The 27,304-nt window shown below is 40.9% G+C and overlaps 4 protein-coding genes across 6 annotated transcripts in view; 3 read left to right on the top strand and 1 right to left on the bottom strand.

Moving 5' to 3' along the window:
* Window positions 1-174: 174 nt before the first annotated feature.
* On the top strand, window positions 175-7,518 carry nipa1 (NIPA magnesium transporter 1). Its single transcript, XM_054789678.1, has 5 exons — window positions 175-368; window positions 474-521; window positions 689-779; window positions 931-1,091; window positions 4,604-7,518. The coding sequence occupies exons 1-5, from the start codon at window positions 236-238 to the stop codon at window positions 5,110-5,112; spliced, it is 942 nt and encodes a 313-aa protein (XP_054645653.1). The 5' UTR covers window positions 175-235; the 3' UTR covers window positions 5,113-7,518.
* A 244-nt stretch (window positions 7,519-7,762) lies between these two features.
* nipa2 (NIPA magnesium transporter 2) lies at window positions 7,763-14,710 on the top strand. 2 transcript variants are annotated; one of them, XM_054788853.1, is made up of 6 exons: window positions 7,763-7,899; window positions 8,624-8,875; window positions 10,150-10,206; window positions 10,295-10,385; window positions 10,452-10,612; window positions 12,365-14,709. In XM_054788853.1, exons 2-6 carry the CDS (start codon window positions 8,737-8,739, stop codon window positions 12,970-12,972), a joined length of 1,056 nt encoding a protein of 351 aa, XP_054644828.1. In that variant the 5' UTR covers window positions 7,763-7,899; window positions 8,624-8,736; the 3' UTR covers window positions 12,973-14,709. The 2 variants fall into 2 exon arrangements, with proteins under 2 accessions (XP_054644828.1, XP_054644827.1); XM_054788852.1 differs by lacking the exon at window positions 7,763-7,899 and adding an exon at window positions 7,940-8,554 and having other exon boundaries at window positions 12,365-14,710.
* cyfip1 (cytoplasmic FMR1 interacting protein 1) overlaps window positions 13,997-27,304 on the bottom strand; it is a 55,033-nt gene continuing 41,725 nt past the window's right edge. For both annotated transcript variants that reach the window (XM_054788850.1, XM_054788851.1), the window contains exons 24-31: window positions 19,979-20,122; window positions 19,814-19,904; window positions 17,407-17,537; window positions 17,263-17,335; window positions 15,484-15,578; window positions 15,171-15,409; window positions 14,952-15,099; window positions 13,997-14,493 (exon numbers count right to left, since the gene is read on the bottom strand). In XM_054788850.1, coding sequence (XP_054644825.1) covers window positions 14,329-14,493; window positions 14,952-15,099; window positions 15,171-15,409; window positions 15,484-15,578; window positions 17,263-17,335; window positions 17,407-17,537; window positions 19,814-19,904; window positions 19,979-20,122 — 1,086 coding nt within the window. In that variant the 3' untranslated portion in view covers window positions 13,997-14,328. The remainder of the gene's footprint in view (window positions 14,494-14,951; window positions 15,100-15,170; window positions 15,410-15,483; window positions 15,579-17,262; window positions 17,336-17,406; window positions 17,538-19,813; window positions 19,905-19,978; window positions 20,123-27,304) is intronic.
* On the top strand, window positions 21,452-26,699 carry LOC129188407 (fibronectin type III domain-containing protein 9). Its single transcript, XM_054788855.1, has 2 exons — window positions 21,452-21,729; window positions 25,916-26,699. The coding sequence occupies exon 2, from the start codon at window positions 25,961-25,963 to the stop codon at window positions 26,588-26,590; it is 630 nt and encodes a 209-aa protein (XP_054644830.1). The 5' UTR covers window positions 21,452-21,729; window positions 25,916-25,960; the 3' UTR covers window positions 26,591-26,699.

Raw genomic sequence — 27,304 nt, 5'->3', positions numbered from 1 at the left:
TGTTGTTAGTGTAGTTTTCATCTCTTAGTAGTTTGATAAATAAAGATTGTGTACACTGCTGTCGAGGACCTAATGTAATGAGATAACAAGCAAACTAGACTCGCATCGCATGTGCCTGTAGTTATTAATGGAACGAAGTGCGCATGCGCATTATCTCACTTCCGGTCCAAACGTCCCAGTGGAGTTAGGGAAGCGAAAACGTTATGTACTTTGGGCAAATAAACTGTCTATAGAAATGTTTTTAGACTTGGACGCCAGTAACGCTTCAAAGCCGACTCTTGGAATAGCAGTAGCCGTTATTTCCAGCTTCATTAACGGCTCGACATTTGTGCTGCAGAGAAAGGGAATATTACTCTCGCGCGAAAGAGGTAGAAGACTTACGAAAAGCCTCGTAATTTTTTCAACATTACGTTGAAATCCATAAAATTCATTCAAATTAATTTAGTAAACTGAACATTTGTTCTTTTTCTCAGGTGTTTCCTACTTAAAAGATGTGGTTTGGTGGAGCGGAACTCTGTCCAGTGAGTATGGCGACCTCTAGTGTTTGGGCGTGGAAGTATTATTAAACTGGAAGTCAACATTGTGTGTGTACATTGGGTGCTTTTTTCCTCCACCAAACACAAAGAGCCCTTCTACTCAATGCATATTTATGATAACTGACACACGCGTATGTGTGAATCTCCTTAAGTGGTTGTAGGTCAAATTGGGAATTTCCTGGCCTACAATGCGGCCCCTGCTGTGATCGTTACACCACTGGGAGCCCTTGGAGTTCTGTTTGGGTAAGTCTTAAACTTTGAAGTAAGTGAGAATTCTGCATGACACTCACGCAGAAGGCTGTATACATTATGTATGATGCTCTCACAGTGGCTTGAATTGTCTTTGCTGCGTGGTGTTGACACAAAGGGCTTGTTGTGTTGTGTTGTGTGTCAGTGCCGTGCTGTCGTCTTGGATCCTGGAGGAACACTTAAATATCCTGGGGAAGCTTGGCTGCCTGTTGTGTTGCAGCGGCTCCGTGGTGCTCGTACTTCACGCGCCGGTGTCAGAATGCGTGACGTCACGACCAGAGCTGGAGGAGAGGCTCACAGACCCAGGTGATCACGACATTTAACAATATTAATTCATGGAAAAAGTCTGTTTCAGGGTCAAACTGTTGCCATCATATAATCATATACAGCCAATGAGTTAAGCAATGAACAGAATAGGAGCCACTCAAGTCTAAACTTTCATGATTTAGGTGGAGCGAGGAGCCCATTTTTTAACAGTCATACAAGTGTATAAAGAAGCCAGCCCATGTTAATAGAAACACATAAAAACAACACAGAACTCAAGTCTACACTCTGATGATGAAGAGGCGCCCATTCTTAATTGTCATACAAGTGTAAAAAGAAGCTAACCACTGCTTATAGTAAAGTCTAAAGCAGGGGTGTACAAAGTACAGCCCATGGAACACATTCTAAAAATATAGTTTAACAATAAAACAAAAGAATCCCTGCAAAAATTGAGAAAATCTGCAGTAATATTACAGAGCGAAAGTTAAAATATGAAGAGAAAAAAGATCTAATATTATGAGGAAAAATAACGTCATTTTAGTACCATAAAGTTGAAATGTTACAGAATTTTTAAAAGTTGTAATATGAAAAACAAAAAATAAAGTTGTAATTTTTGGAATTTTGGTTGCGGAAAAAGTCATAATGTCATGAGAATAAAAGTCAAAATATGGGAATAAAGTCAAAATTTTGAGAGGAATTTACAAGAAAGTTGAAATAGTGGGGAAAATTAAAAAATAAAAAACCTACAGTGGATATTTTAAAAAAACAGCTGTAATTTTCCGAGAATTAATTCAAAAGGCTAAGAGAAAAATGTCGCAGTTGTACGAGAATAAATTTGTAATATACTGCTCAAAAAAATTAAAGGAACACTTGGAAAACACATCAGATCTAAACTGGGGGGAAAATGATCTTGAATATCTTTCCTGATAATAAGTGGGTGATGTATTAGTAACAAAATGATGCCACATCATTTGATAGAAATGAAAATGATCACCCTATAGAGGGGGGAAATCAAAGACACCCCAAAAATGAAAGTGAAAAAATGATGCAGCACACTGGTCCATTTTGCTAAAATGTCATTGTAGCAACTCAAAATGATTCTCAGTAGTTTGTGTGGCCCCCACGTGCTTGTACGCATGCCTGACAACGTCGGGGCATGCTCCTAATGAGACTACGGATGGTGTCCTGGGGGATCTCCTCCCAGATCTGGACCAGGGCATCCATGAGCCCTAAACATAATGTCCCAGAGGTGTTCTATTGGGTTTAGGTCAGGTGAACGTGGGGGCAGGCCAATGGTATCAATTCCTTCATCCTCCAGGAACTACCTGCATACACTAGCCACATGAGGTCGGGCATTGTCGTGGACCAGGAGGAACCCAGGTCCCACTGCACCAGCGTAGGTTCTGACAATGGGTCCAAGGATTTCATCCCGATACCTAATAGCAGTCAGGGTGCCGTTATCTAACCTGTAGAGGTCTGTGCGTCCTTCCAGGGATATGCCTCCCCAGACCATCACTGACCCACCACCAAACTGGTCATGCTGAATGATGTTGCAGGCAGCATAACGTTCTCCACGGCATCTCCAGACCCTTTCACGTCTGTCGCATGTGCTCAGGTTGAACTTGCCCTCATCAGTGAAGAGCACAGGGCACCAGTGGTGTAGTTGCCAATTCTGGTGGTCTATGGCAAATGCCAATCGAGCTCTACGGTGCTGGGCAGTGAGCACAGGGCCCACTACAGGACGTCGGGTCCTCAAGAGCCTCATGGAGCCTGTTTCTGATTGTTTGGTCAGAAACATTCACACCAGTGGCCTGCTGGAGTTCATTTTGTAGGGCTCTGGCAGTGCTCATCCTGTTCCTCCTTGCACAAAGGAGCAGATACCGATCCTGCTGAGGGTTGAAGGACCTTCTACGGCCCTGTCCAGCTCTCTTGGAGTAACTACCTGTCTCCTGGAATCTCCTCCATGCGTCCAGGTACCGACCGCAGTGATGCCCTGTCCCAGATCTGGGAGGAGATCCCCCAGGACACCATCCGTAGTCTCATTAGGAGCATGCCCCGATGTTGTCAGGCATGCGTACAAGCACGTGGGGGCCACACAAACTACTGAGAATCATTTTGAGTTGCTACAATGACATTTTAGCAAAATGGACCAGTGTGCTGCATCATTTTTTCACTTTCATTTTTGGGGTGTCTTTGATTTCCCCCCTCTATCGGGTGATCATTTTCAATTCTATCAAATTATGTGGCATCATTTTGTTACTAATACATCACCCAATTATTATCAGGAAAGATATTCAAGATCATTTTTCCCCTAGTTTAGATCTGATGTGTTTTCGAAGTGTTCCTTTAATTTTTTTTGAGCAGTGTATATTGAGGAAAAATAATGTAATTTTAGAGAAACAAAAAACATGTATATGAGAAACAAACAAACCCACATAAAATTGTCATTTTAGGAAAATATCTGTGGAAAAAGTTATAATATTATGGGAATAAAGTACAAATATTATTGGAGTTAAGCCATAATATTACAAGAAGAACATGTACAAGGATTTGAGAAGAAAGTTCAAATAGTTTAGCCATTTTTGAAAGACAACCCCTTCAGTACCGGCCAATTTAGATTTTGACTGATCTTTCAAGGCACCCAGAATATTGTGTTGTATGGTTATATAAGCATGGAACCTACCAAAAGTAAGATTAGACTCCCGACTTTGACCAGAAAAAAAAGTTTATTTCTACCTTTCTCCGTTGTTTAGTAATCAGCAGTAGAACAGTAGAACAACAGTAAGTTCAGCTGCCGACGAGAAAAGGGAGAAAACCAGCGTTTTGTGAAAAGATAAATTTCAAGCATAACTTTCACTTTGAGACAAATATGTTTTGCTTTTGTGACAGCTCAAATATCTAAACAACTATAAACAACACAAAAAGGGGTTGTTTTACATCCAAATAACAATTTATTTACAAATATAACATCATGAACTATTCAGAATTTTCACATTTGGAACTGAACTGTGTGCACATGTTGAAATTTCCCTACAATGTGTAACCTTCTGCAAGCCACACTCCCTCCATGCGCTTCCACATCCTCCTCGCTGTCGAGCATGTTTTTACATGCAAATGATTCATGCCGAGCTCTTATCAAATGCACTTCTGCCACCTTGTGGCAGTTTTTATGGCTTAAAAGTGCTCTGAAGTGTTGCTGCATTAGTGGAGAAAACGTAAAAGACGCATAAATACGTTGACGTTGTTGGGATCGGGCGATTGGTATTATAAAAACACAAATACGTGTTTGGTATTGTCACCTATATGACAAAGCTGAGATGCAGGTTTTTCTTGAAATATATTGAACTTCTTAGCATGTGTTGCTTGACAAATATCAAAGTGGCAAAGTTGCATCCTTTCATTTTTCACTATGTGGCCATCACTGGAAAAAGTTTGGACACCCCTGGCTAGACAATAAAACGTTCTAGCTTGACTTTGATAACAAGTGACAACGCGCATGGGGATGCCAGGCTTGATATGGTATGCTGTGATGCTTTTGCAATGCTTCTTTGCAGTGTTTGTGAGTTACATGCTGGTGGTGGTGCTGATGCTGGTGGTGCTGATAGGATGGATGGCTCCGGCTTACGGCACGTCCAACATCATGGTCTACGTGTCCATATGCTCCCTGCTGGGAAGTTTCACCGTGCCCAGCAGCAAAGGCCTGGGACTGGCAGCGCATGACGTCTTTGGCGGGGAAGCATGGAGTGGCCGTGCCCTCGCCCTCTTCCTGGTACTACTGGGAACACTGGGCGCCAGCGTCCTGGTCCAGTTCATCTTTATCAACAAGGCGCTGGAGTCTTTCCGCTCCGACGTGTTCGAGGCCGTTTACTACGTCACCTTCACCTCGGCAGCTATGCTGGCATCCGCGCTGCTCTTCAAGGAGTGGACGGCGCTGACGGTGGCCGACTGCCTCGCCGTGCTTTGCGGTTTCACCACGGTGTGCGCGGGGGTCATTCTTCTACGACTGTCTCAGGAGGCCTCACTTTCTTGGAAGGTAACGGGGACGCGCAAGAAGACGGAGTGATTGGGGTTCTCACAGTGCACGAGACGCGTTAACGTCTTACGCTGCTTTTCCACTGCACGGTACCAGCTTGCAGTTTGGTAAATGGCACCATGTGAGACTGCAAAAAACAAGACACATTGAACACATTGGTCGCAACGAGACATCAAGGTCTCCTGTAATTAAGTTGTAGGTGCCACTTTATCCGAGAGGAGACTGAGGGCCGCTGCTGCCAAATGGAGACTATGGAATCCAATACCACATTTTTTTTTCCTAATACCGCATATTTTGTTATTTATTGATGTTTTCACGATCATTCCTCATTTCTTTCCACCAACTAAGTATATGCAACCTCCTGTTGATGTGTTCTGAGCATAATGTAATGTCATTTCAAGAGTATTTCCACTAATATGAAGGTGTGCAAATACATGATATATTTGTCACTTTACCTACACACAACTAGTTGGCAGTCAACTGTGATGGTGATGGTTGCCATGGAAACAGTCCAGGTCCTTTCAACACCAACATTGTGCAGGAACATTTGTGCAGTATTGTTGTTCACCACTAGTGCGCCGCAATAATACAACAATGAAATATGTTGCTTAGCTTATAATACATCTGTTATGTACATGTATGTGTGTATATATGTGTGTGTGTGTGTGTATATATTTATGTTGTGTGTCGTGGGTAAAGATGAGCCGGATACTTCTTTTAGATAAGTATCCGTTACGGATAATGCATTTTTGCCGAGTACAAGCATGAAACGAGTAACATTTGTCATTATCCTTCATAGGGATGAAGGAAACTCCTCATTGGGTAACGACTTATGTATTCACTCTTCACCCTCTGTGATTGGCTGTGATTCACACACAGTGACCGCCCCTCCCTAGACAGACTCCCTACAAGCCAGAGAGAGGAGTATGCGGTGCATTTGGCAAGACAGAGTTGACGGCTCGTGCCACGTTGGTCACTGCCTCCACTACGGATGGGCTTTTTTTAGGTTTTCTTCAGCTCAGCTCGTATCTAAAGTTACTTGGTAAACTTGTTTCATTACGTACGCGGTGCATTTGACAAGACGGAGCTCTAAACGACTTGTCACTGCTGAAAATACTGAAAACTACAGTGACCAAGGTTGACAGATTATTTATACAGATGACGGTTTGCCATCACTGGATGTTTGCATGAATCGTCAACATCATACAGATCATTAAAAAATAATGAAATAAAGTCTTACAGATCACTTACACACATTCACAGGACACATATATATGGCGAAAGCGAAGAAGCTTTCTCTTTTTCAACATGGTCGGATTGTCGAGCTGCATGAGCAAGGCCTCTCGCAGCGTGCAGTTGCTGCTGAGGTTGGGTGCAGTAAGACAGTTATTCTACATTTTTTGAAAGATCCTGAGCATTATGGAACAAAAACGTCACCCATCCAGCCTGAACAACAAGGGAAACAGACGATGAGGGAACGGCTGATGGTTCAAATGAAGAAGCGGCTGTACAGTGGCAGCATTTCACTCGCATATGCGCCTAGAAAGAGACTGTGCGAGCAGAAAAAATAAAAAGGGAGCACACGTGCGACTACGTTTTTCAACCCTTTCATTTGAATTTTTCTCCTGAAATGAGTCCATACAAAGTGAATCAAAGTAGAGTAACATGTTGGTGCATCTCGATAGAAATCTACAAGTCTCCTACAACTTGTCTTGGCTCACAAGCTGCACTCGCTGACGTAGCTAACTAGCTATGTTATCAGTTGGATACTGGAGCGCTGCTGGAAAGATGACTGCTCTCTGTGACGTACTATACTGCTTTCCCAATCGTGCGCTAAAATGCTCTTTTTCTGTTTGTATTCATCGTAACGCCGCTCCGAATGATACGCAAATACCTGACTTGAAACATATGGATTGGACTTACAAAGACTTTAAAAAAACAAAAGACATATAGGTACATCATGACCAATTATGCAAAATTGACAATCCACAAATAAAGAACAAGAAAATAAAAACATTATATAAGCGTCTCTAATGGAAACCATGATTAGTTTGCTGTTGGTAGCAGTTTTTAAGGATTCCATGCTTTATTTGAGTCACTAATAGATGGTCACATGGCGACAAGAACGTGACATTTTCTTTTCATTGTGGAAATGATCATTTTGATGATGGTTATCTATCCAGTTTCTAAAGCCAACATGGCACACACACATATACATATACATATACACACAAATAACATGACACTGGAATGCCTGGCATTGAATAGAATTGTTATAAAAATGAGAAAGTCACTATATTTTTAAATATTATTATTTTTTTTATTGGACTATATTACCTGACATGGTTGTGGTAAGTTGGCTCGATATCAACGCCGTTCTTCTTGTGCAGTGTTTATAGGCGGAATAGGTGCGTACCATTACGTGCATTATATTTCACTGAAAGTAATGTGTGCCAGTTGGTCAATAAATCAACGAAAACCAGTTAATTTGCATTTCCTGAAATTATTTTCAAATGGCAAAGATATATAGTGGTCGGGATGTATCGCGCATTTATCGTTGGTATGCGTGTGTGTATCATGGGCGTGTATTTTTTTATGTGAAGAGAAGACGTTTGTTGGTTTTTTTTCGCACCAGGGTGCGGCTCCTGTCTCCACCACCGGCGGCAGTCGCAGCAGCATCCTGCACCCGGCGTGACACTCGTCAGTAGCCTCTTGGGTGCGTGTGTGCGGGTTCTGGACCGAAGGTGCACGATGTGACGGGTCGGAAGTCACCTGGATGCGAGCTCTGTTTTGGATCACTTTTGTGTCTTCTGAGAGGTATTTTTATTCTTCAATCACGATGAAAGCGACATTCCTAAGGCGACGGGCGACTCGGCTAAGCGAGAGCGTGTTAGCTACGGGAGCTAGCCCCGCTAACGTGGTTTTACGCGTGTTCTGTCCGAATTAGCTCCAAAGCTTTCCTAATACCACAGCTGGTATTGTTGCCGTGAGTGTTTCACGTCGTGGAAGTTGAATCTCGGTTGAAAGTAATACAAAGTTTGGCGGTTGAAGGTGCGAGCTAGCTTGTTGCTAATGAAGCTCACCTGGCTGGAGGTGACCTCGGCGTCACTTCCTGGTTCTCAGTGAAGAAGAACATTATTATTATTAATATTATTATTAACTTGTATTTGACCAGATAAAATAAAATCTAAGTGGTGACAATATGCAATGTATATGAATACACATACTTTGTAAAGTGCAGGTGTTTCGTGCTAATTACATAAAAGCTATTTACTAACAAAGGCACTAATGTAACACGTGATGAGCGTGTAAAAACACCTTGAAGCCAAGTGGTGTGCGCGCGTGCGTATGTGTGTGTAGTTTCCATGGGAGCAGCCGGTTCAACTAGATAACTTGCTCGCCATGGAGTGCAACGTTAACGCGGTGAATTCTTCCTCTTCGCCGCATTTGTCGGGATGTAGCGGCGAAAACGGTTCGTTTCTGCAACGCTGACGTGTATTCGTCTGTCTGTGTGTGTTTGACGTGGACATTGTGCTCTCAGGTGCGTGGCTTGGCTTGAGCTGCACTTCCGGGTTCTCCAAGCAGCAGCGGCTTCTCCACTGCTTGGAGGTCAATGTGAGCGACAAGCACAGCAACGGCACATCCGGCCTCGGCATGGCGCAGGACAGGGGCAAGTACGACTTCTACATCGGCCTGTCTCTGGCCATCAGCTCCAGCATCTTCATCGGAGGTAGCTTCATCCTCAAGAAGAAAGGTCTGCTCAGGCTGGCCAGGAAGGGATCCATGCGGGCAGGTAGAAATTACAAAAAAAAGATTAAAAGTGTCCTAACTTCTGGCTGCTGGATTTCGGCACGCCCTGCTCATACTGTAAAAGCTCCAGCGACCGAAGAACCAGTCGTGGTACTTTGTAAACACACAGCATTCCACTGCTTCGTCACGTCTGCTCAGCTTGTTCTGCAACCCTAAAGTCATTACTTTCAGCATCTATCGTACAAACCCCTCGATATTTGTATTCCACTGAGTCCCAATGTCACTTCATTGGTCTAAAAATGACTTAAGGGGTGTCCAAAGTGTGGCCCGGGGGACCTTTGTGGCCTGCGCCTTTTTTTTTTATAGGCCCGTTGCACATTCTAAAAAGATAGTTTAACAAAACAAACTAAAAAACAGTAAAAATTGAGAGAAAAAAGTTGTAATCTAACAAGAAAAAGTTGTAATTTTTACGAGAATAACGTAACACAATGAAAAATAACATCACTTTTGTAGCATAAAGTTGAAATGTTAAGGAAAAAACACATTCTTTTTTAAAAAGTCATCATATGAGAAGCAGACCACAAATAAAGTTGTCATTTTTGGAAAAGTACCGTAGGTGGCGAAAAAATTTAGAATGTGATGAAAATAAAGTAAAAATATGATGCAATAAAGTCAGAATTACAAGAAGAAACTAGAAATTGTTGGACAATTAAAAAAAAAAAAACAGTAGCAGAAATGGGGGAAAAAATCCTGTCATTTTTTGAGAATAAAGTAAAAAAAATGAAAGGAAAAGAAGTTGTATTCTAATGAGAAAAAAGTTGCAATTTAATGACAATAACGTAACATGAGGAAAAATGTCATTTCAGTCGTGTAATTTCAATATTAAAGAAAAAATCTGTTTTTGTTTTGAAGTCGTAATATTATGAGAAAAGTACAAACCAAAATAAGTTTGTCATGTTTGAAAAATAATAGAATTTGTCTAATATAATAATAATAATAATAATAATATTCTATTATATTGTCAAAGACTCGAATGTACCCATCAACATTAGGCTAACTGAATGTGCAATGATGGCTGTGTGTTGACACATTTCCAGTGCATGCTGCTGTACAAGCTGTACACTGACTACTCTAAAGTTGACTTTCTCTAGTAGTCCCTTGACAAAGTAGAAGAACACCATGAAATGTGGGGGGTGTACAGACGTTTGTGAGATGCTGTCCGTATGTATCTGTGGCGGGCCGCCACAGCTCAGTGAATGAATGGGAATGAATGCCTTAAGTAGGTAGTAGCATTGATGCGTACTTGTGACTTTGTAGGTCAGGGTGGTCATGCGTACCTGAAGGAGTGGCTCTGGTGGGCTGGTTTGCTATCAAGTAGGTGATTCCTCCTCCAAGAAGGTGCTCATTGTTGCGCTCTTTTCGGCAATGGAAAATGGTAAAGTGTGTGTTTTAATTTTTGCAGTGGGCGCGGGTGAATTAGCCAACTTTGCAGCATACGCCTTCGCCCCCGCCACCCTGGTCACTCCCCTGGGAGCCCTCAGCGTGCTGGTCAGGTACGTCATGTTTATTTGATGCCGGCGTGGGCTCGGTGCTGACGTGCGTGCGTGCGTGTGTTGCAGCGCCGTGCTGTCGTCGTACTTCCTGAGCGAGCGCTTGAACCTGCACGGGAAGCTGGGCTGCCTGCTCAGCATCCTGGGCTCCACCACCATGGTGATCCACGCGCCGCAGGAGGAGGAGATCAGCAGCCTGGAGCACATGGCCAGGAAGCTGGTGGACCCCGGTAGGTACCACGCCATCTTGGTGCCACCAGCAGGGGCGCTCTTGCTTCACTCGCAGCTGGCGAGCCAGCTTGCCGTCTCATGGGGACGTCGGGCTCCATCCACGCTGTTGCTCGTTAGGCAGGCAATTTTCCACAGGTTTTGTGTGAACAGCACCAACACTGGTTAGAAGGTTGGCGTCCAAAATGGAGCCGTGACATCTTAGGGACGGGAACGCGAGACACTCGGTGGACACACCCGCGGATTGTACTCCTTTCATTTGCCACACGTTCCTCCTCACTCCTGTTTTATTACATTCGACCACTAAAATCAACCTTTTTTGTGTTTGTTTTTTTTCAACTTGAGGTTTCTTTGAACACCATTTCTTCTTCTTTCTTTTGTTTCTTTTACTTTTTCATGTTTGATAAAAACATGTTTTTGTCAAACATCATTTTTCTACTTTCAATTTTTGTTAAAAACATGAAAATGTAAAAAGTATCAAGCTAAAAAAAGTTCAACAAAAAAACATGAAAAAGTAAATGTTTTTGACGGACATAAAAATGTTCATTTTTTCATTTTGTCAAAACTCAACACAATTAAAAAAAAAAAAAAAAAATTACAAAGTAAAAAAAATTGTCTAACAAAATGTGAAAATTTAATGTTTTGAACAAAAACAAATGTATTTTAAAAAAAATTTAGCAGTGTTTTTAATTTTCTATTTTAAGACAATTTTTTGTTAATTTTTTTTGGTCATTGTTTTTACTTTTGCATTTTTTTGTTGAAAGGTAAAAGTAAAACTGAATGTGTTAACAAAAAGCATGAAAAAGTAAAAAAAAAAAAATAGATAGATAGATATACTGTATATAAAGGATAAAAAAAACATGAACGTAAATGTTTTAAACATGTTTTTAGTGTAATAAATAAATATATAGTATAAATAATTCAGGATACCCAATTTCTAACTAAAGGTGGAAAAGTGTGTTAAAGTAAAAGTTTCCACAAAAAATATGAAAAATGAAATGTTTTTAACCATTTTTTAAAAACTTAGTTTAACTTTGTTTGTTGTTACCATTTTTATTTGGATAAATACATATTTAAGTTTTCCATGAAACATGAACAAAACGAAAGTTTTCTAAAAATGTTCTGGTGATTGTGGTTGCACTGGAGTACAATTACTTCTTGTTCAGTTTTTTTTACTGTAGTCTTTTTTGTTGACCATGTTTAACACGATGTCCCCGTTGGCCCCACAATCAGGAGATCTGGAAGATGTGGTTGTTGGTCGACATGTGCCCAGTCCAGCGTGTCAGCTGGGATAGGCTCCAGCATACCCCCGCGACCCTCATGAGGATTAAGTGGCATAGAAAATGAATGAGTGAAAGGTGAAAAAGGTTTTTTTTTTTGGTGTTAACAAAAAAAAATGATTTAACCAAAAATATAAAAGAAGGAGTTTTCTTTCGACTTCTTCTTTGAGTTAAAAACTTGAGTTTGCACGTGTGAAGGGAGCATGAGAGCGTTAACGGGGGCGGGATGCTGCCTGTGTGAAATGGAAAAGCCTGAAGAGACTCGTGTTTGGCTTTGCTGGTTTGACAGCCTGTAAAAGCCCAAAGCCGTTTTATCATTGCCCCCTCCCGTGTAGCAAGGTCATCAACATGGATTCGGGGACTCAAGCAGGGAATTTTCCACCTTGGGAGGTGGTATCAGAGCTGTAACAGAGGAGGGACGCCAAGCGCGTGTGTGTGAAAAGTCGGTGACGCCAATGCCGTCCTTCCTTGCAGGTTTTTTCATCTTCGCCACCCTGGTGATCATTGTGGCGCTCATCTTCATCTTCGTGTTGGGCCCTCGCCACGGGCAGAGCAACATCCTGGTCTACATCACCATCTGCTCGGCCATCGGGGCGCTGTCGGTGTCGTGCGTGAAAGGGCTGGGCATCGCCATCAAGGAGGCGGTGGCGGGCACCAACGTGGCCAAGATGCCGCTGGCGTGGATCCTGCTGCTGGGCCTGGTGGCGTGCGTCAGCACGCAGATCAACTACCTGAACAAGGCGCTGGACATCTTCAACACGTCCCTGGTGACGCCAGTCTACTACGTCTTCTTCACCACGTCGGTGCTCACCTGCTCGGCCGTCCTCTTCAAGGAGTGGGAGCACATGGGCGCCGACGACGTCATCGGCACGCTGAGCGGATTCGTCACCATCATCGTGGGCATCTTCCTGCTGCACGCCTTCAAGGACGTCAGCGTCAGCCTGGCCGCGCTCGCCGTGTCCATGCGCAAGGACGAGCGCGCCAACGGCACGTACGAGCTCCTCCGCGCCGGGGAGGACGCAGAGGAGCCGGCCTCGCCTTTCGATGCCGTGTCCAGACGGAACGGAACCGTGACGCCTTAGGGACGCCAATGCCTGACAATCAATGGACAGACCGATGGATTGTACTCCTTACTTTTCTCTTCCCTCTTGGCTCATTCCATTGGAGACACAAAAAAACACGTTCCCCAACATTTACTTTACTTTTACAAACATTTTACTTTCGCGTTTGTGTGGCTTTTTGTTAAAAACGGGGGGAAAAGTAACACAAAAAAAAACTGGCAATTTTTTTCCATGCTTTTTTTGGTTAACACAATTTTTTGACTATTTCATAGTTTTTGCCAAAATGGTGAAAAAGTTAAGTAAAACATGATAAAGTAAAAAAAAAAAAAAAAAAAAAGTTTAACAAAATATGAAAACCAAAAAAATTGACTTTTTTCATGATTTTTTTTATTAAAACAATTTTTTTTTTTACTTTTTCATAGTTTTTGCTGACACAAAATCCAAAAAATATGAAAAACTAAAAGGTAAAAAAAAAAAAATTGACATGAATTTTTTTCATGCTGTTTTTGGTCAACATTTTCTTTTGTCAGTTTTTGCTGAAACGGTGAAAAAGTTTTTGTTTAAAAAATATTAAACAGTAAAGTTTAGAATTATTTTGGGGTTGAAAAAAAATTTTAACATTCATGTTTTTATATGGAAAAAGTCAAAGTGTAAACAAAACATGAAAGTTACTATTTTTGTTGGAAAAGTTGTGTTAACAAAAAACATGAAAAAAAACTTGACTTATTTTTGTTTGACCAACTTTAGTCACGTATAAGCAAAAAAAAAAGTTTAACAAGCTGAAAAGTTAACTTTTTACTTTGTTTTTTGTTGAAACATTTTTAAAACAAAGTAAATATTTTTTGTTTATTTTTTCTTTTAATCTTTTTAAGCACATTTTCATGCACTGACTTCCTTTGTACAAAGATAATTTATATTCTATATGAGCTTATTTTGAAAGTCACTGCTAGAAATGGAGGTTGTGATACTTGAAAGTAACTATTTTTGTTGGCGTTCATTCTGGACTTAAAAAAACAAAGTAGCCTTTACATGTAAAGCCTGGAGATGATCCCACAGATTTGTTACATATTTATTGAAATAAAAATGATTACAACATTTGGAAAAGTCAAGGCACAGTTCATATAAATGTGTTACTTAAAAAAGTGTTTCAGCATGCATGTTGGTCAAAATAGAAAAATCACCACACTTAAATCTTCCACCACCTCAAACATTTAAATACTCGGTATGTCTTAAAACGCCATCTACTGCAAGTATAAAACTGCTTTTTCTTAATAAGGCACAAGTGAACACAGAAAAACAGAATGGTCCTTTTCTAAGAAAGCCAAACTACGAGTGGATTGTCTGGTCTCAAAATGGTGGCGCTGTTGGGGGCGCGCCTCAGCTGCTGGCCAGCGACTGGTGGATGGGCGGCTGGAAGCATCGCACGTGCTCCACCGGCATGTTCTCGCCGTCCCCGGACTTCAGGTACTTGTTCAGGATTGCGAAGATCTCGTTGTTGAGGACTTGGAATTTGCGGATCCTGTCCACCATCTTCTTCAGGGGCTGAAAGGCGAGATGAACGTCAGGAATGCCTCATGACGGCCCCATCACACGTTCAGTTTTTTTTAAAATGCAAGACAGGTGGTCGGGAAGTCCAACCAACAACGTGCCACCTAGTGGGAAAGTTGTTGTATTGCAGCTTCTAGATTTTTTAAATGATCATGTATGGCTTCTTTAAATGAATTAAATGAACACATGTAATAAAATGATTAAACAAAATTAAAACTGTAAATGAATGGATAAAGTGAAAATGCTGCCAGAATGATCGAATATTGCGATTTATCGGAGACATTTCGTGGCTTTCCAAAGCATGATGGACAAGATTGGACTGAACGTGTGAAGCCAACGCTCCAACCATGAGTGATGCTGCAGTATTTGGGTCGTGTTGCGAGGGAGAGGTTGGATGGATGCGTACAACAAGCAGCTAACGGTAAAGGCGGAAGCGGAAGCGGGCGACTCACCACGCTCTTGATGACCTCGTCCTTGCCGTCGTGTTTCTGCACCTTGAGGAGGTGGTAGCTGAAGTCCAGGATGTCAAAGCGTCTCTGCTGTCCCAGGAGGGCGATGATCATGCAGCCGGCCCAGTGGAGGCCGTCTCCAAAGCACTGCCTGGAAGAACAACAACAAAGTGTGTGAGGTGCCAGCGGTCGCCACACGGGGGCGCGCGTGGCGGCACTCACTCCACGGTGAACTCGTGCGCTCCCACGGGGATGCAGTAGACGAACTGCATGGCGCTCCACAGGCGGTGGAACTCCACGCACTCGTCCACGTGCATCACGCCGTTGCTGGGCAGGGGCCCGCGCCAGATGGGATCGTCCAGGAAGCCGCGGACGCGTGCCAGGATCACCTCGAACATGGACAGGCCGCAGCACAGCCTCTCTTTGGTCAGGAGGTCGCCTTCACGGGCAATGGCGATTTGCTGATGTTGGAGGGAGCACAGAAAGTTTCAAGACGAGGCTGTCGAGGCGCCGAGGTTAGCGGTCGCGGTGGTACCTGCGGCGTGCCGAGGCGCTCGATGAGCGGAACCATGTGCAGCGCCGTGTACTTGGCCTCCAGCCGCTTCATCTTGGCGTCAAGACGCTCGCCTTCTGCACAAACACGCAAATAGAAATGTTGTTACATTGACTCAACAGTTTAGAATCATTTTATTCAGGTCGCATCTTTTTTATATTTATTATTATTATGAAACCAATTGATGGCCGCACGGTGGCTTAGTGGTTAGCATGTTAGCATGTTGGCCACACAGTCAGGAGATCGGGAAGAATCTCCGTTGGGCAGATTTTTTTCCAATGACAACTTTCACTTTGGGGTTCGAATCTCCGTTTGGACTTTTCTCCGGTACTCCGGCATGTGAGGTTAATTGGAGACTCTAAATTGTCCATAGGTATGAATGTGAGTGGGAATGGTTGTTTGTCTATATGTGCCCTGCCATTGGCTGGCCACCAGTCCAGGGTGTACCTTGCCTCTCGCCCGAAGTCAGCTGGGATAGGCTCCAGCATGCCTACAACCCTAGTGAGGATAAGCAGCACACTCACATTCATACCTATGGACAATTTAGAGTCTCCAATTAACCTAACATGCATGTTTTTGGAATCATCTCATTAGCTGATTTTTGGGGCACCGCCTCCTCTCTCATCTCATTGGCTGATTATCAGGGCACCGCCTCCTCTCTCATCTCATTGGCTGAGTTATACAGCACGTACGTGAGTTTGTGTGAGACAGGTTTCTCCCTTCAAAGCTTGGACACCCCCGTACTACTTAGGATGATATCCTGTACGTGGATTTATTTCTAACCATATTCATTGAAGAATATAATATAATAATATCATGTTTTAAGCAGGAGTAATATTAATAGGAGTATTTTTTTAATTAATATTTGTTTCTAAATTGAACAATACACAGTAATTAGTAGAATTATTGTATTATTGGTTTTATGTATTTATCATCATATTCATTTAAGAATGTAATTTGTGTTACAGTATTTTTATTTAACTATTTATTATTCATTTTTTCTTGCTGTTTAAGCAAGAGTAATATTAAGCATTGTATTTTCATTTATTGTTATTAATATTTGTACTAAATTGAAGAAAACACAGCAATTAGAATACTTAGTCACTGATGTGGCATTTTTTCATTATTATTATTTCTGTTTAAGCACGAGTAATATTCGGGTGGTATTTTTAAGGAATAGTTTTTCTAAATTGAACAACACACAGTCATTTGAATAATTATTGTATTATTTTTTTAACTATTTATTTATAATCATATTCATTTAAGAATGGAAGTCATGTTACAGTATTTTTATTTTTTCTTGCAGTTTAAGCAAGAGTAATATTATATAATATATTTTATTATATTTTTATGTATTATTCTTATTTGTACTAAATTGAACAATACACAGCATTTAGAACATTTAGTCACTGATGTTGCATTTTTTTATTATTATTATTTCTGCTTAAGCAAGAGTAATATTCAGATTAGTATTTTTACTAAATTCAACAAAACTCCGTAATTACAATAATTATAGCATTTGTATATTTATTGGTAATCACATGCATTGAAGAATAGTCACTAATGCTGCTAGATGTTATTATTATTATTATTATTATTATTATTATTATTATTATTATTATTTCTTTGCATTTAAGCCAGAGTAAAAAACCAACCAATGAAAACTAGAATACCAATTTGTATGTGTTTCAATGAGTGAATAAATCAAATAGAAATAAATAAAAGAAAGCCGATGTTAAAACAGACTTGCGGTGGACGCACCTTTGACGTGGACCCTGGGCAGAATGTTCTGGAACGGTGCGGCGTGCAGCAGATCGCACACTTCTTCCTGCGACTACAGTTGCAAGTATACGGGTACATTAGAGGCATGACAGCACGTCGTAGCGAGACGGGGGCGTGTCCTACCAGACTCTGCTCGCTGAGCAGGCAGAAGAGGAGGGCGTTGCCGACCTCCCTCAGGTTCTGGAAGCAGACCGTCTTCAGCTCGGCGTACTCCACGATGTCCTTCAGCTGGTGGTGGAAGAACTCCAGGATTCCTGGAGACGGCAAAACGCCATCGAATCATCTCCCGCTCTCTCCTGCCATGCACGCTTTTGAGGTTGTTGTAATATTCCATCTGTTTTTCCTGGTAAGATACTGACTTCTCTCACAATATTACCAGTTTATTCTTGTAAACGTCAGACTTTTTTCCTCCTAAGTTACCATTTTATTCCAATTCCAACCTTCGCCGTGTGAAACTAAGACACTTTCTTGTAATATTGGCATTTAATTTGAGTAAAATTAGCTTTTTTGCTAAATAATCTTGTCAAATTTATGGTAAAATTCAGTTTTTTGTTGTAATATTAAAACTTTTGTCTGGTAAGGTACTGACTTTTGTCATCGTGTTACCAATTTATTCTTTCACCTCAGTCTGACATGTTCTTGTAAAAGTTGCAGCCTTTTTTATTGAAACTGTGACTTTTCCTCGTAAAAATACTTTCTACGTTTGCACCTTTTTCCTGGTAAGCTCCTGACATTTCTCCTAAAGTTACCAATTTATTCTTGTACAATTGAGACTTGTTTTCTCCTACATTGCAATTTTATTCCAATGACAACTCTCACCGTGTATAATTGTGACTTTTTCTTTGTAATATTTGCATTTAGTTTTTTTTGTAAAATAATCTTGTAAAATTTATGGTCAAATTCAGGGTTTTTAATGTTGTAATATTCTGAATTTCTTCAGAATTTCATTTCCTGACTTTTCTCGTGATATGAGCACTTCATTCTTGGAACATTGAGACTTTTTCTCCTACGTTACCACTTTATTCCAATAACAACGTTCACCGTGTAAAATCAAGACTTTTTCTTGGAATATTTGCATAATTTTTTATTTTTTTTGGTAAAATAATCTTGTAAAATGAATGGTAAAATTTGGGATTTTTCTGTTGTAATATCCCAACTTTATTCTGGTCAGACACTGACTTTTCTCGTACTATTTGCTCCTTATTCTTGTAAAACTGAGACTTTTTTTCTCCTAATTTACGATTTTATTCCAATGACAACTTTCACTGTGTATAATTAAGACTTTCTTTCATTGTGATCACTGTCATAGTTCATCATTTCATGACTGCTATTATGTCTGATTGTCATTGACAGCTTTGTCATTGTGGTTGTTGATATTGATTTGTCCTTTATCCTTGTTCGTCTTTATAGTTGTCACGGACATTTATTTGCTGATGTCGTTCTGTATGTTTCTGTTGTTCTGTCACAATTGTTGTTGTTGCTGCTGTTGTCCTTGTCTCTTGTCTCTCTTTTTTTTGTTTTTAAACAGTGCGGCCACTGTGTGGAAATACTTGGTCACGTCCCGTGTTATTCCTCGCAGTCGGAACTGGGCTTCGATGTGTTGAAACCACGGGTGTGGGTTGTGTTGCCGCCGCCCCTAGCACTGACATTAGCCAACTCGTTAGCTTGTAAGGCCTCGTTGTTGCCCCTGTTGTCAGTTGACATTTTCAATGTGGCGATGCAATCGAGGTCTCCGCTCAACTCAACAGCAAGCAACATACTGCATATGTGATATAGCGGCATCAGAAATTGAGAGTTGCACAATATCGGCATATCGGATATCGTCAAAAAAGCCAATATTGGACATCCCTAATTAGTATTTAATTTTCGTAAATTTGTTTTTGTTGTAATATTGGAACTTTTTCCTTTTCAGATACTAACTTTTCTCGTAAAATGACCACTTTATTTTTCTCCTGAGTTATAATTTTATTCTCATGACACCTTTCATCTTGTAAAATGAAGACTTTTTCTGGTAATATTAATATTAATTTTTTTAAATAAAAATTTGTTTTTGTAAAATTCATATTTTCTTTGGTAATATTCAGATTTTTTCCTGGTAAAACTGTAGTATTTTCTCATTTTAAAAACAACTTTTTCCCCCAACAAAAGTACAAACTGTTTTCTTGTAAAACTGCGACTTTCATCTTGTAAAAGTGCAACTTGTTTTCAAACGAAGGGTTTATTTAGACTGTTTTCTTTTTTCCCGTTGCATACCTTTTTCCCCGTCTCTGAGTTGCATCACTCAAAAAAATGTGTCACCATGAGGAAAAAAAGTTTCTTGATAGATTTTACTATTCTTATTTATCGATTGATTATTATTTTATTATTTGGTGTATTTGTTATTTAGTAACATTTATTTCAGTAACATCTTGTTTTGTACAAAACACAGCATTCTTATGTCTTACTTGTAGGCAAAGTAGAGGTGAGGTAAATAAAACAAAGGAAAAGGAGGCACAGCAGCGTGACCGTGGTTCAAAAGGAGCGCACCCACCTGGCGAGCCGTACTCGTGTCGAGGGAGGCGACATATCTTGGGCATCACCTCCATCAGGGTCTTCACGTACTGCATGATGGTGCCCTGGAGCTGCCAGGAAAATGGATTCTTTAGGATACAAGGTGCAAATCCGCCACGAGGAAGAGCAGCGCCACGTGACTCACCAGGCTTTTCACCACCTTCAGCAGCTCCTCCATCACCACGGCGATGCCCTGGTAGCCCAGCAGCCTGCACATGACCTTGATGTGAGGCGGGCCCACAAAGTTCCTGTAGCAGCTGAAGATGCTGCTGTAGGCCAAGTTCAGAGTCTGCCACAAGGAAGGAAGGAAGGAAGGAAAGAAGACGGCATTTTAGACAGAAAGCCACGGCAGCGGACTCCAGCGTCACCATGCAGTGCAACACTACTTCACTTCTTTCCAACTTCTACATGACAATTACAAAGCTTTGCAAAAATAAAGTGCGTGTGAAAATGTTGCTTCATATCAGAAGTTCATGCAGCCAGCAGAGGCGCGCTGGATGCTTTGCTGTTTTCATGTCAATACTGTAGCGTCCATATTAAAAATGTCATGGAAGTTTGAAAACGGTAACCAGCAGAGGCGCTGTTGTTCAAAATAACACGCTTGTTCTTTTGCAATTGGATTCATCTACCAAATTGTTTATTATTATTAATGTGGATGTAGTTAAATAGTGTGGATAGTTTATAGCAAACTGCATTTTTTTAGTCATCATTCATTTAACGACATTTATTATCACACGATTATGTCATTTATTTCTATGTAAACAGTGATGTGAATCTTAAATTAAATGGCCAATAATGATTATATTATATATGTTTATGCAATCATATCATTATAAGAATATTCGCTGATGTCTTATTGAATTATTTGAACAACATCAGTCAAAATCATTCATTGCAGTTATTATGTTTGATATGTTTATTGGTAATCAGTCTAATAATGGTGTGGCAGTATTTTTTAATTCTTGTTAATATTATATATCTAATAATAATGTTATGTATACACATTATATATTTTAATCATATTAATGTAAGAATATTCATTGATGATGCAGTCTTTTTAATGATCATCTTTAATAATATACATTGACATTGCAGTATTCTATATATTATTAAATTGAACAATATACAGTAATTCTAATCATTATTGTATTATACGTATTTATTTGTAATTATTGTACTGTGTGTTATGTGTTTATCGGTAATGATATTATTTTAAGAATATTCAATGAAATGTAACATTACTGTCTTACGTTCCATGTACTTGGAATCCCATTCATTGAGGAACACAGTGCAGACTATGCATCACTGAATGGAGCAATGTACAGTAATTACTGTATAATGCTTGGATTATAGTTGATATTTAAAAAGGTGCATGCCAGTGAAGCACGTAACTTCTAAACAATGAATCAAGCCTTTATGGCGATGACAGCGTGAATGTGGAGCAGGATAATTCTATGATTTAGAGTGGACACAAGTGCTTCTCAATCCAAACAAATCAAAGGTCAAGCAGTCTTGCAGGGAGGCGTCTTCCGTCAGAAGGTGGCGCTGCGGGACAGCGCGTGCTCATGAAGTGTTCTCAACTTTATCACCCCCCCCCCTTTAATTTTTTGTACAAAAGCACAAATCATTTTAGGAATGAGTCACGCGTCTTCTAAATCCTCAACACATTTCATGACAATCTGTCGCTGTTGGGAGCAGATGGTCCCCCTGAAGAATAAAGCATTTGGAAGTTGGAACTGTTCTCTTTCCCCACACCCCCCGCCGTCAGCGGCTGCGCATGCACCCACCACGGCGGCGGCTAAGACGAGGACGCGCTGCTACACCGTCGGCGTCATCCCACATGTTGACACGGCGACGCTGATGGGCCTCGTCTGAGACGTCAGCTGACCAGTGGAGGTAGGTCTCAACACTCGTACCTACGCCCCGTGCATCTTTGGCTGCCATTCGCGCCGTGTCTTCCCTTCTTCTCCTTCATGCAACTACATCAACTCCAATCCATGTCGTCATCATTTTAAAAGTGAGCAGCAATGAGCGGAGCATCGAAAACATCCACTTTGGCAACTTTTCGCCCTCAGGTTTTAAATCCAGGGCGACAATTTTAGGTTGTAAATCGCGAGGTTTGCGACGTTCCACAGCTGATCTCCAAGGTCAGGAGGTGAGCGTGGCGACTTAACGACCTCCCGCCAAATCACCGGGCATTATGTAATTTAATCACGCTCCCCCCTCCTCCTGCTGCTGGCTGAGCTTAGTTGCAGACAATCCTTTACTTAATGCTTATTATCCCCTCGTGTATTGTCCCCTATCCTGCTCGCTGTGATACCCATGCAGGATGACAAGGTGGTACTTCTTTTCTTTTTTTATCATTAACCGCAATGAAAACGATGCTTTGTGGTTGGTGTGATTGCTAATATTTTCATGACTTTGTGTGCAGGACTACATGAATACTAGCAAAGCAAAATAATAAGGAATCCTGGCGTTATTGACTGAAAGTCTGGCTTTCTTTACTTTCATTCTAGGCAGGTATCGGCTACTCTGTAATATGGCAGTATCCGTGTCAGGTTCCTATACCAGCGTATTTCACGCATCAGAAATTGCCAATACCACAAACTGAGATTTCCGATCCATGAGCCACATCTGTTTGCTGCAGCAAGTAGATTATCAGCAAACATACTGTAGCTAGAGTATCTGCAAACGGAGCTAAAAGAATACCAGTGAATGTAGCTAGAACATTATCAGCGAATATAGATAGGAAAGTATCAGCAAACATAGGCAAAAGAGTATCTGCAAAACGTAGCTAAAAGAATACCAGCGAATGCAGATAAGAATATCAGCGAGTGTAGATAGAAAAGTATCAGCAAACATAAGCGAAACAATATCAGCAAACATAGGCAAAAGAGTATCTGCAAATGTAACAAAGAATACCAGCGAATGCAGCTAAGAGTATCAGCAAATGTAGATAGAAAAGTATCAGCAAAGATAGAAAGAATATCTGCAAACATAGCTAAAAGAATACCATTGAATGTAGCTAGAATAGTATCAGCAAATATAGCGAGGAGAACATCAGCAAACATAGCTAAGACTATCGGCAATCTAGAAAAGTATCAACAAACATAGTCAAAAGAGTATCTGCAAATGTAGCTAAAAGAGTATCAGTGAATGTAGCTAGAAAAGTATCAGCAAACATAAGCAAAAGAGTATCTGAAAACACAGCTAAAAGAATATCAGCAGTAAAGAATATCAACAAATGTAGCTAGAAGAGTATAAGCAAACATAGCTAAGAGTATCTGCAAACGTAGTGAGAAGAACATCAGCAAATGTAGCGAGAAGACTATCAGCAGACATAGCCAAAAGAGTGTCAGCAAACATAGCTAGAACACTATCAGCAAACATAGCTAGGAGAACATCAGCAAACGTAGCTAGAAGACCATGGACAGACATAGCCAAGAGTGTCAGCACATGTACAGTGAATGTAGCTAGAAGAATATCAGCAAACATAGCCAAAAGAGTATAAGAGACTCTCTGCACCGGCTAAATTATTACACCATTTATGGCATGGATGTCTGGAGTGCGGCCTGGGGGACATTTGCTGGCCACAGTAGTTTTTTTTTTTTTATTTTAATTTTTTTTATTCCAGCACATTTTAAAAATATAATTTAACAAGAACAAAAATTAAATTTTACAAGAATAAAATCAAAGTATTAAGAGAAAAACAGTTGTAATCTAATCAGAAAAAAGGTCATACTTTTACAAGGAAAATGTAATATTGTGAGGCACAACAACATCATTTTAGTAGCATACAGTTGAAATAAAAAAAAAAGGTTTGTTTTTTTTAAGTCGTAATATGAGAAACCAAAAATAAAAGATGTACTTTTTAGAAAACTGGGATCGAGAAAAGGTTTTGTCATACCATTACGAAAAGAAAATGTACAAAAAGAAAGTAGGAAAATCATTAAAAAAACAAACAAAACATCAGCAGCAATGGAAAAGAACCTGCTGTAATTTTATGAGAATAAAGTCAAAATGTTAAGAAAAAAATGTAATCTAATGAGAAAATGTTTTAATTTTATGAGAAGAACATAATAAGGAAAAAATGGCATTTAAGTAGAATAAAGTTGAAATAATATATTATATATCATATATTAAAGAAAAAACACATTTTTAAAAGTCAAAATATAAAGAGAAACAAAACAAAATAGTTACTTTTGGAAAATTAGGTTGGAGAAAAGTTATAATATTATGGGGATAAAATCATAATATGAGAAAATGTCATAATATTATGACAATAATATTTACACTGATTATTTAAGAAGTTGAAATATTCTGGAAAAAACCCCAGCACAAATGGGGAAAAAATCATTGGCTTTTTCACCTACATGACAAAGCTGAGTTGCAGTTTTTTTCTTCAACTTAGCATATCTTTACAAAACATCAAGATGGCGCTTGCATCCTTTCATTTTTCACAATGTGGCCCTTGCTGCAAAAAGTTGGGACACCCCTGATTAATGGGACTCAAGTACACGAGAGAACAAGCTCTATGTCGTGTCTTATCAGCCCTGTGTCCACGATTTGTCCTCCAATTAGTGAAGGTTTACTGGCTGCAGAATATGAGGAAACCTCAGGCAGACTAGGGCTGAATCCTAATTCTACCCCTTAGCCCTTCCCCTTCCCCTGTACCTTAAAACTTACGGCCAAGGGGAAGAAGCCACTAAGAAATGGGACACCGCTTGATTGTCATTACATCATCACCCTTCACCGCGTGCTGACTGTGACATAGGCAGATGAGTTCATTAAACTGTCCTACCATAAAGTAAGGTGTACACATTTCTTTCAATGTTATACAGCCTACCTCATAACACCTTTTTTAATAAAAAGGCACACATTTTTACACTGTGATGTTTATTGCAAAACAACAAACTCCTCTGATAAATAACAGCTTACAACCAGCAATGTAGCAACAGTTATACAAATAAAAAATGTATCAAATAAAAATAACAATATAACAAACTCTATGAATGTCAACAAATGCATAAACCTTACCAACTGTTATTTCAAGGTTTAAAAACCATATGTTTTGGCCTCGCTCTCCTCCTGTCGTTGATGTTGTCTCTCAGATTGTTGTGTCAGAAACTCCAGAAAGGCATTTTGTTACATTTGACTTTTCCATACTGGGATTGCAGCTTTTGGACGGTCCTGGAGTGCTGTGGGGTGTAGCAGAGGGCTGACTTCACTTGGCTCAGCATCTGCAAGAATGACACATACTGTATGCATGATTGATGCCGTACAACTATTAACTCATTGTAAATACAATAATAATCATAATAATAATAATAGTAGTAGTGTAGTAATAGTGGGTTGAAAACAAAGTAATGGTAAAATAAATAAATGGGACAACGTTAGATTACAAAAGTTTACTTATGTGGTGCGCTGCCTACATATGGCCATGTTGTTTACATCTTTTATTTACCTCACTTCCTGACCATCCATACTGTATGCTGAATACAACAAACATTTCTCGCCATGAGAATTGTTGGTGGACTAGGGTGGCTACAGTATAATTCACAGCAAACAGACTCCACTGCGATGTGCTGAATTAAATGATAGCTAATATAAAGTGCAAACGTCACAGTATACTTCAGTAATGTACAGTAGATTCCCCTCGCTAGCGAGCGACTTTAAATGCAACTTAAAATGAACAGGCTATCCGCTGGCCGCTATCTAATCATTTATGAAATGCAGTAGATTGCAGTGAAGTTAGTAGCAAATGATTGACTAATAAAACATAAGTGACGTTACAGTGAAAATCAATAATTATGCTTAATTACTTACACTGATATGCTTCTTTGGGTGTCCGCTCTGCCGCTGGAGTGTTGTATCCAAGTTGACAATGCCTACCCCTTCATTTCAAGTCTGGTCCCCGACCACACTTGGTTTCTAGGGCTATACACCCCTTAGCACTTACCCTTACCTCTTGGATTAAGGAGAATTGATTCTTGTGAACGTGCAAAACTTAGGGCTAAGGGGTGAGATAAGGGGTAATGGGTAGAATTGGGATTCAGCCTAAACGTCTTCCTCTCATCTCCAGGTGTGTTTTTACTCCGAGCGCCACGCACTCAGGAAACAGGACATCATGGCGATCACAGTCTACAACATCTCGTCCACCTCCGCCCGAGTGAGCTGGCCTCCGTCCCCCGGCTGCCTGGACACCTTCTACAGCGTCATGTACGACCCCAACTGGAACAGCCTCCTGATGGGCTTCAAGCGCAAGAGCTTCATGCACGAGGAGCGCATCCCCGTCAGCCAGACCACCACCCACTTGGCCAACCTGCTCTCGCAGACCACCTACTTCCTGTGCGTCACATGTCAGGCTGCCAACCCGGTCCGGGAGCAGTGCCAGGTGTTTGTCACTCTAAGTGACAGCAGTGAGGCGCAGGACCGGGCCGGCTGGGAGATGGCCAGGGGCGTGTGGCTGACCTGCTGCGTCCTGCTCCTGGTCATTGCTGCAATCCTGCTGTGGGGGTGCCTGCACACCACCTGCGCCGTCCCCGGCCGAGGCGCCGACACCCGTCCGGTGGTGACCAACGTTGTCGGTAGAGATCCCCTTGCATCTGGGCGCCTTTACACCCCTCGTGGGAGCTGCGATAATGGCACCAAACGGAGCGCCATCATGATGCATACACCGCTCCTCTCGGCGCACGCCGCCAAACGCGATCATGAGCTGAGGACGCTGGCTAAGCTGTCTGGAAGCGAGCCAGCTTGAAACAATTGGATTGAGGTCATGGTGGTATTGCTGTTACCCATCAGTGGAATCCTATTTGTCAAGAGGAAATAAAAAGCTTCCACTTCAAATCAGCCGATTCATTCATTCTTTCATTCATTCACTCATTCATTCATGAGTCCATCACTGCTGTGGTGCTTTCTACTTCCGGTACTTGCTGAAATACCGGCCTTCTCTCCAACAGACTCGTTCAAACCAGTAGATTGCCAACTGATTTCCAGCAGATCGCGACAGCAAAGGTGCGACTTTGAACGAGTCGTATGCACCCAGGAAATAAGGTACTAAAGTCCACCAATCGCAGGTAGACATGCTCCATATTGGCTTGCTGACCCATTTACCGATATTGTCCAGCACTTCATTACTGATACCAGTATCGATATAGGTAGCAGCTCTTCCCTCAAACTTAAGATGCTTGATATTGGCTTTATTACCGATATACCTATATAGTCTGGCACTTCATTATCGATCGATTATCGATCAATATAAACGGCAGCACTTCCCTCAAACTAAAGATGCTTGATATTGGCTTTCTTACAGCGATACTGTCTGCCTTACCAATTTATCAATATTGTCCAGCACTTCATTACTGATACCAAGAGATACTGAAAGAGGCAGCACTCTTCCCTGAAACTAAAAATGCTCAATATTGGCTTTCTTACCGTTTGACTGATATTGTCCAGTACTTCTTACTGATAC

This window comes from Dunckerocampus dactyliophorus, chromosome 10 (genome assembly GCF_027744805.1).
Source record: "Dunckerocampus dactyliophorus isolate RoL2022-P2 chromosome 10, RoL_Ddac_1.1, whole genome shotgun sequence".
NCBI classification, from domain to species: domain Eukaryota; kingdom Metazoa; phylum Chordata; class Actinopteri; order Syngnathiformes; family Syngnathidae; genus Dunckerocampus; species Dunckerocampus dactyliophorus.
Note: the sequence above shows the minus strand (reverse complement) of the source record. Positions and strands in the feature narration are given on the sequence as shown.

Bases quoted from the DNA above. Each gene is read 5' to 3' on its own strand.
- nipa2 (XM_054788852.1), top strand. From the start codon at position 8,485: ATGGAGTGCAACGTTAACGCGGTGAATTCTTCCTCTTCGCCGCATTTG. The intron at 8,555-8,623 runs GTTCGTTTCTGC...TTGTGCTCTCAG, and splicing joins GGGATGTAGCGGCGAAAACG to GTGCGTGGCTTGGCTTGAGC. The intron at 10,386-10,451 runs GTACGTCATGTT...CGTGTGTTGCAG, and splicing joins GCCCTCAGCGTGCTGGTCAG to CGCCGTGCTGTCGTCGTACT.
- nipa1 (XM_054789678.1), top strand. From the start codon at position 236: ATGTTTTTAGACTTGGACGCCAGTAACGCTTCAAAGCCGACTCTTGGA. The intron at 369-473 runs GTAGAAGACTTA...TCTTTTTCTCAG, and splicing joins ATTACTCTCGCGCGAAAGAG to GTGTTTCCTACTTAAAAGAT. The intron at 1,092-4,603 runs GTGATCACGACA...GCTTCTTTGCAG, and splicing joins GGAGAGGCTCACAGACCCAG to TGTTTGTGAGTTACATGCTG.
- LOC129188407 (XM_054788855.1), top strand. From the start codon at position 25,961: ATGGCGATCACAGTCTACAACATCTCGTCCACCTCCGCCCGAGTGAGC.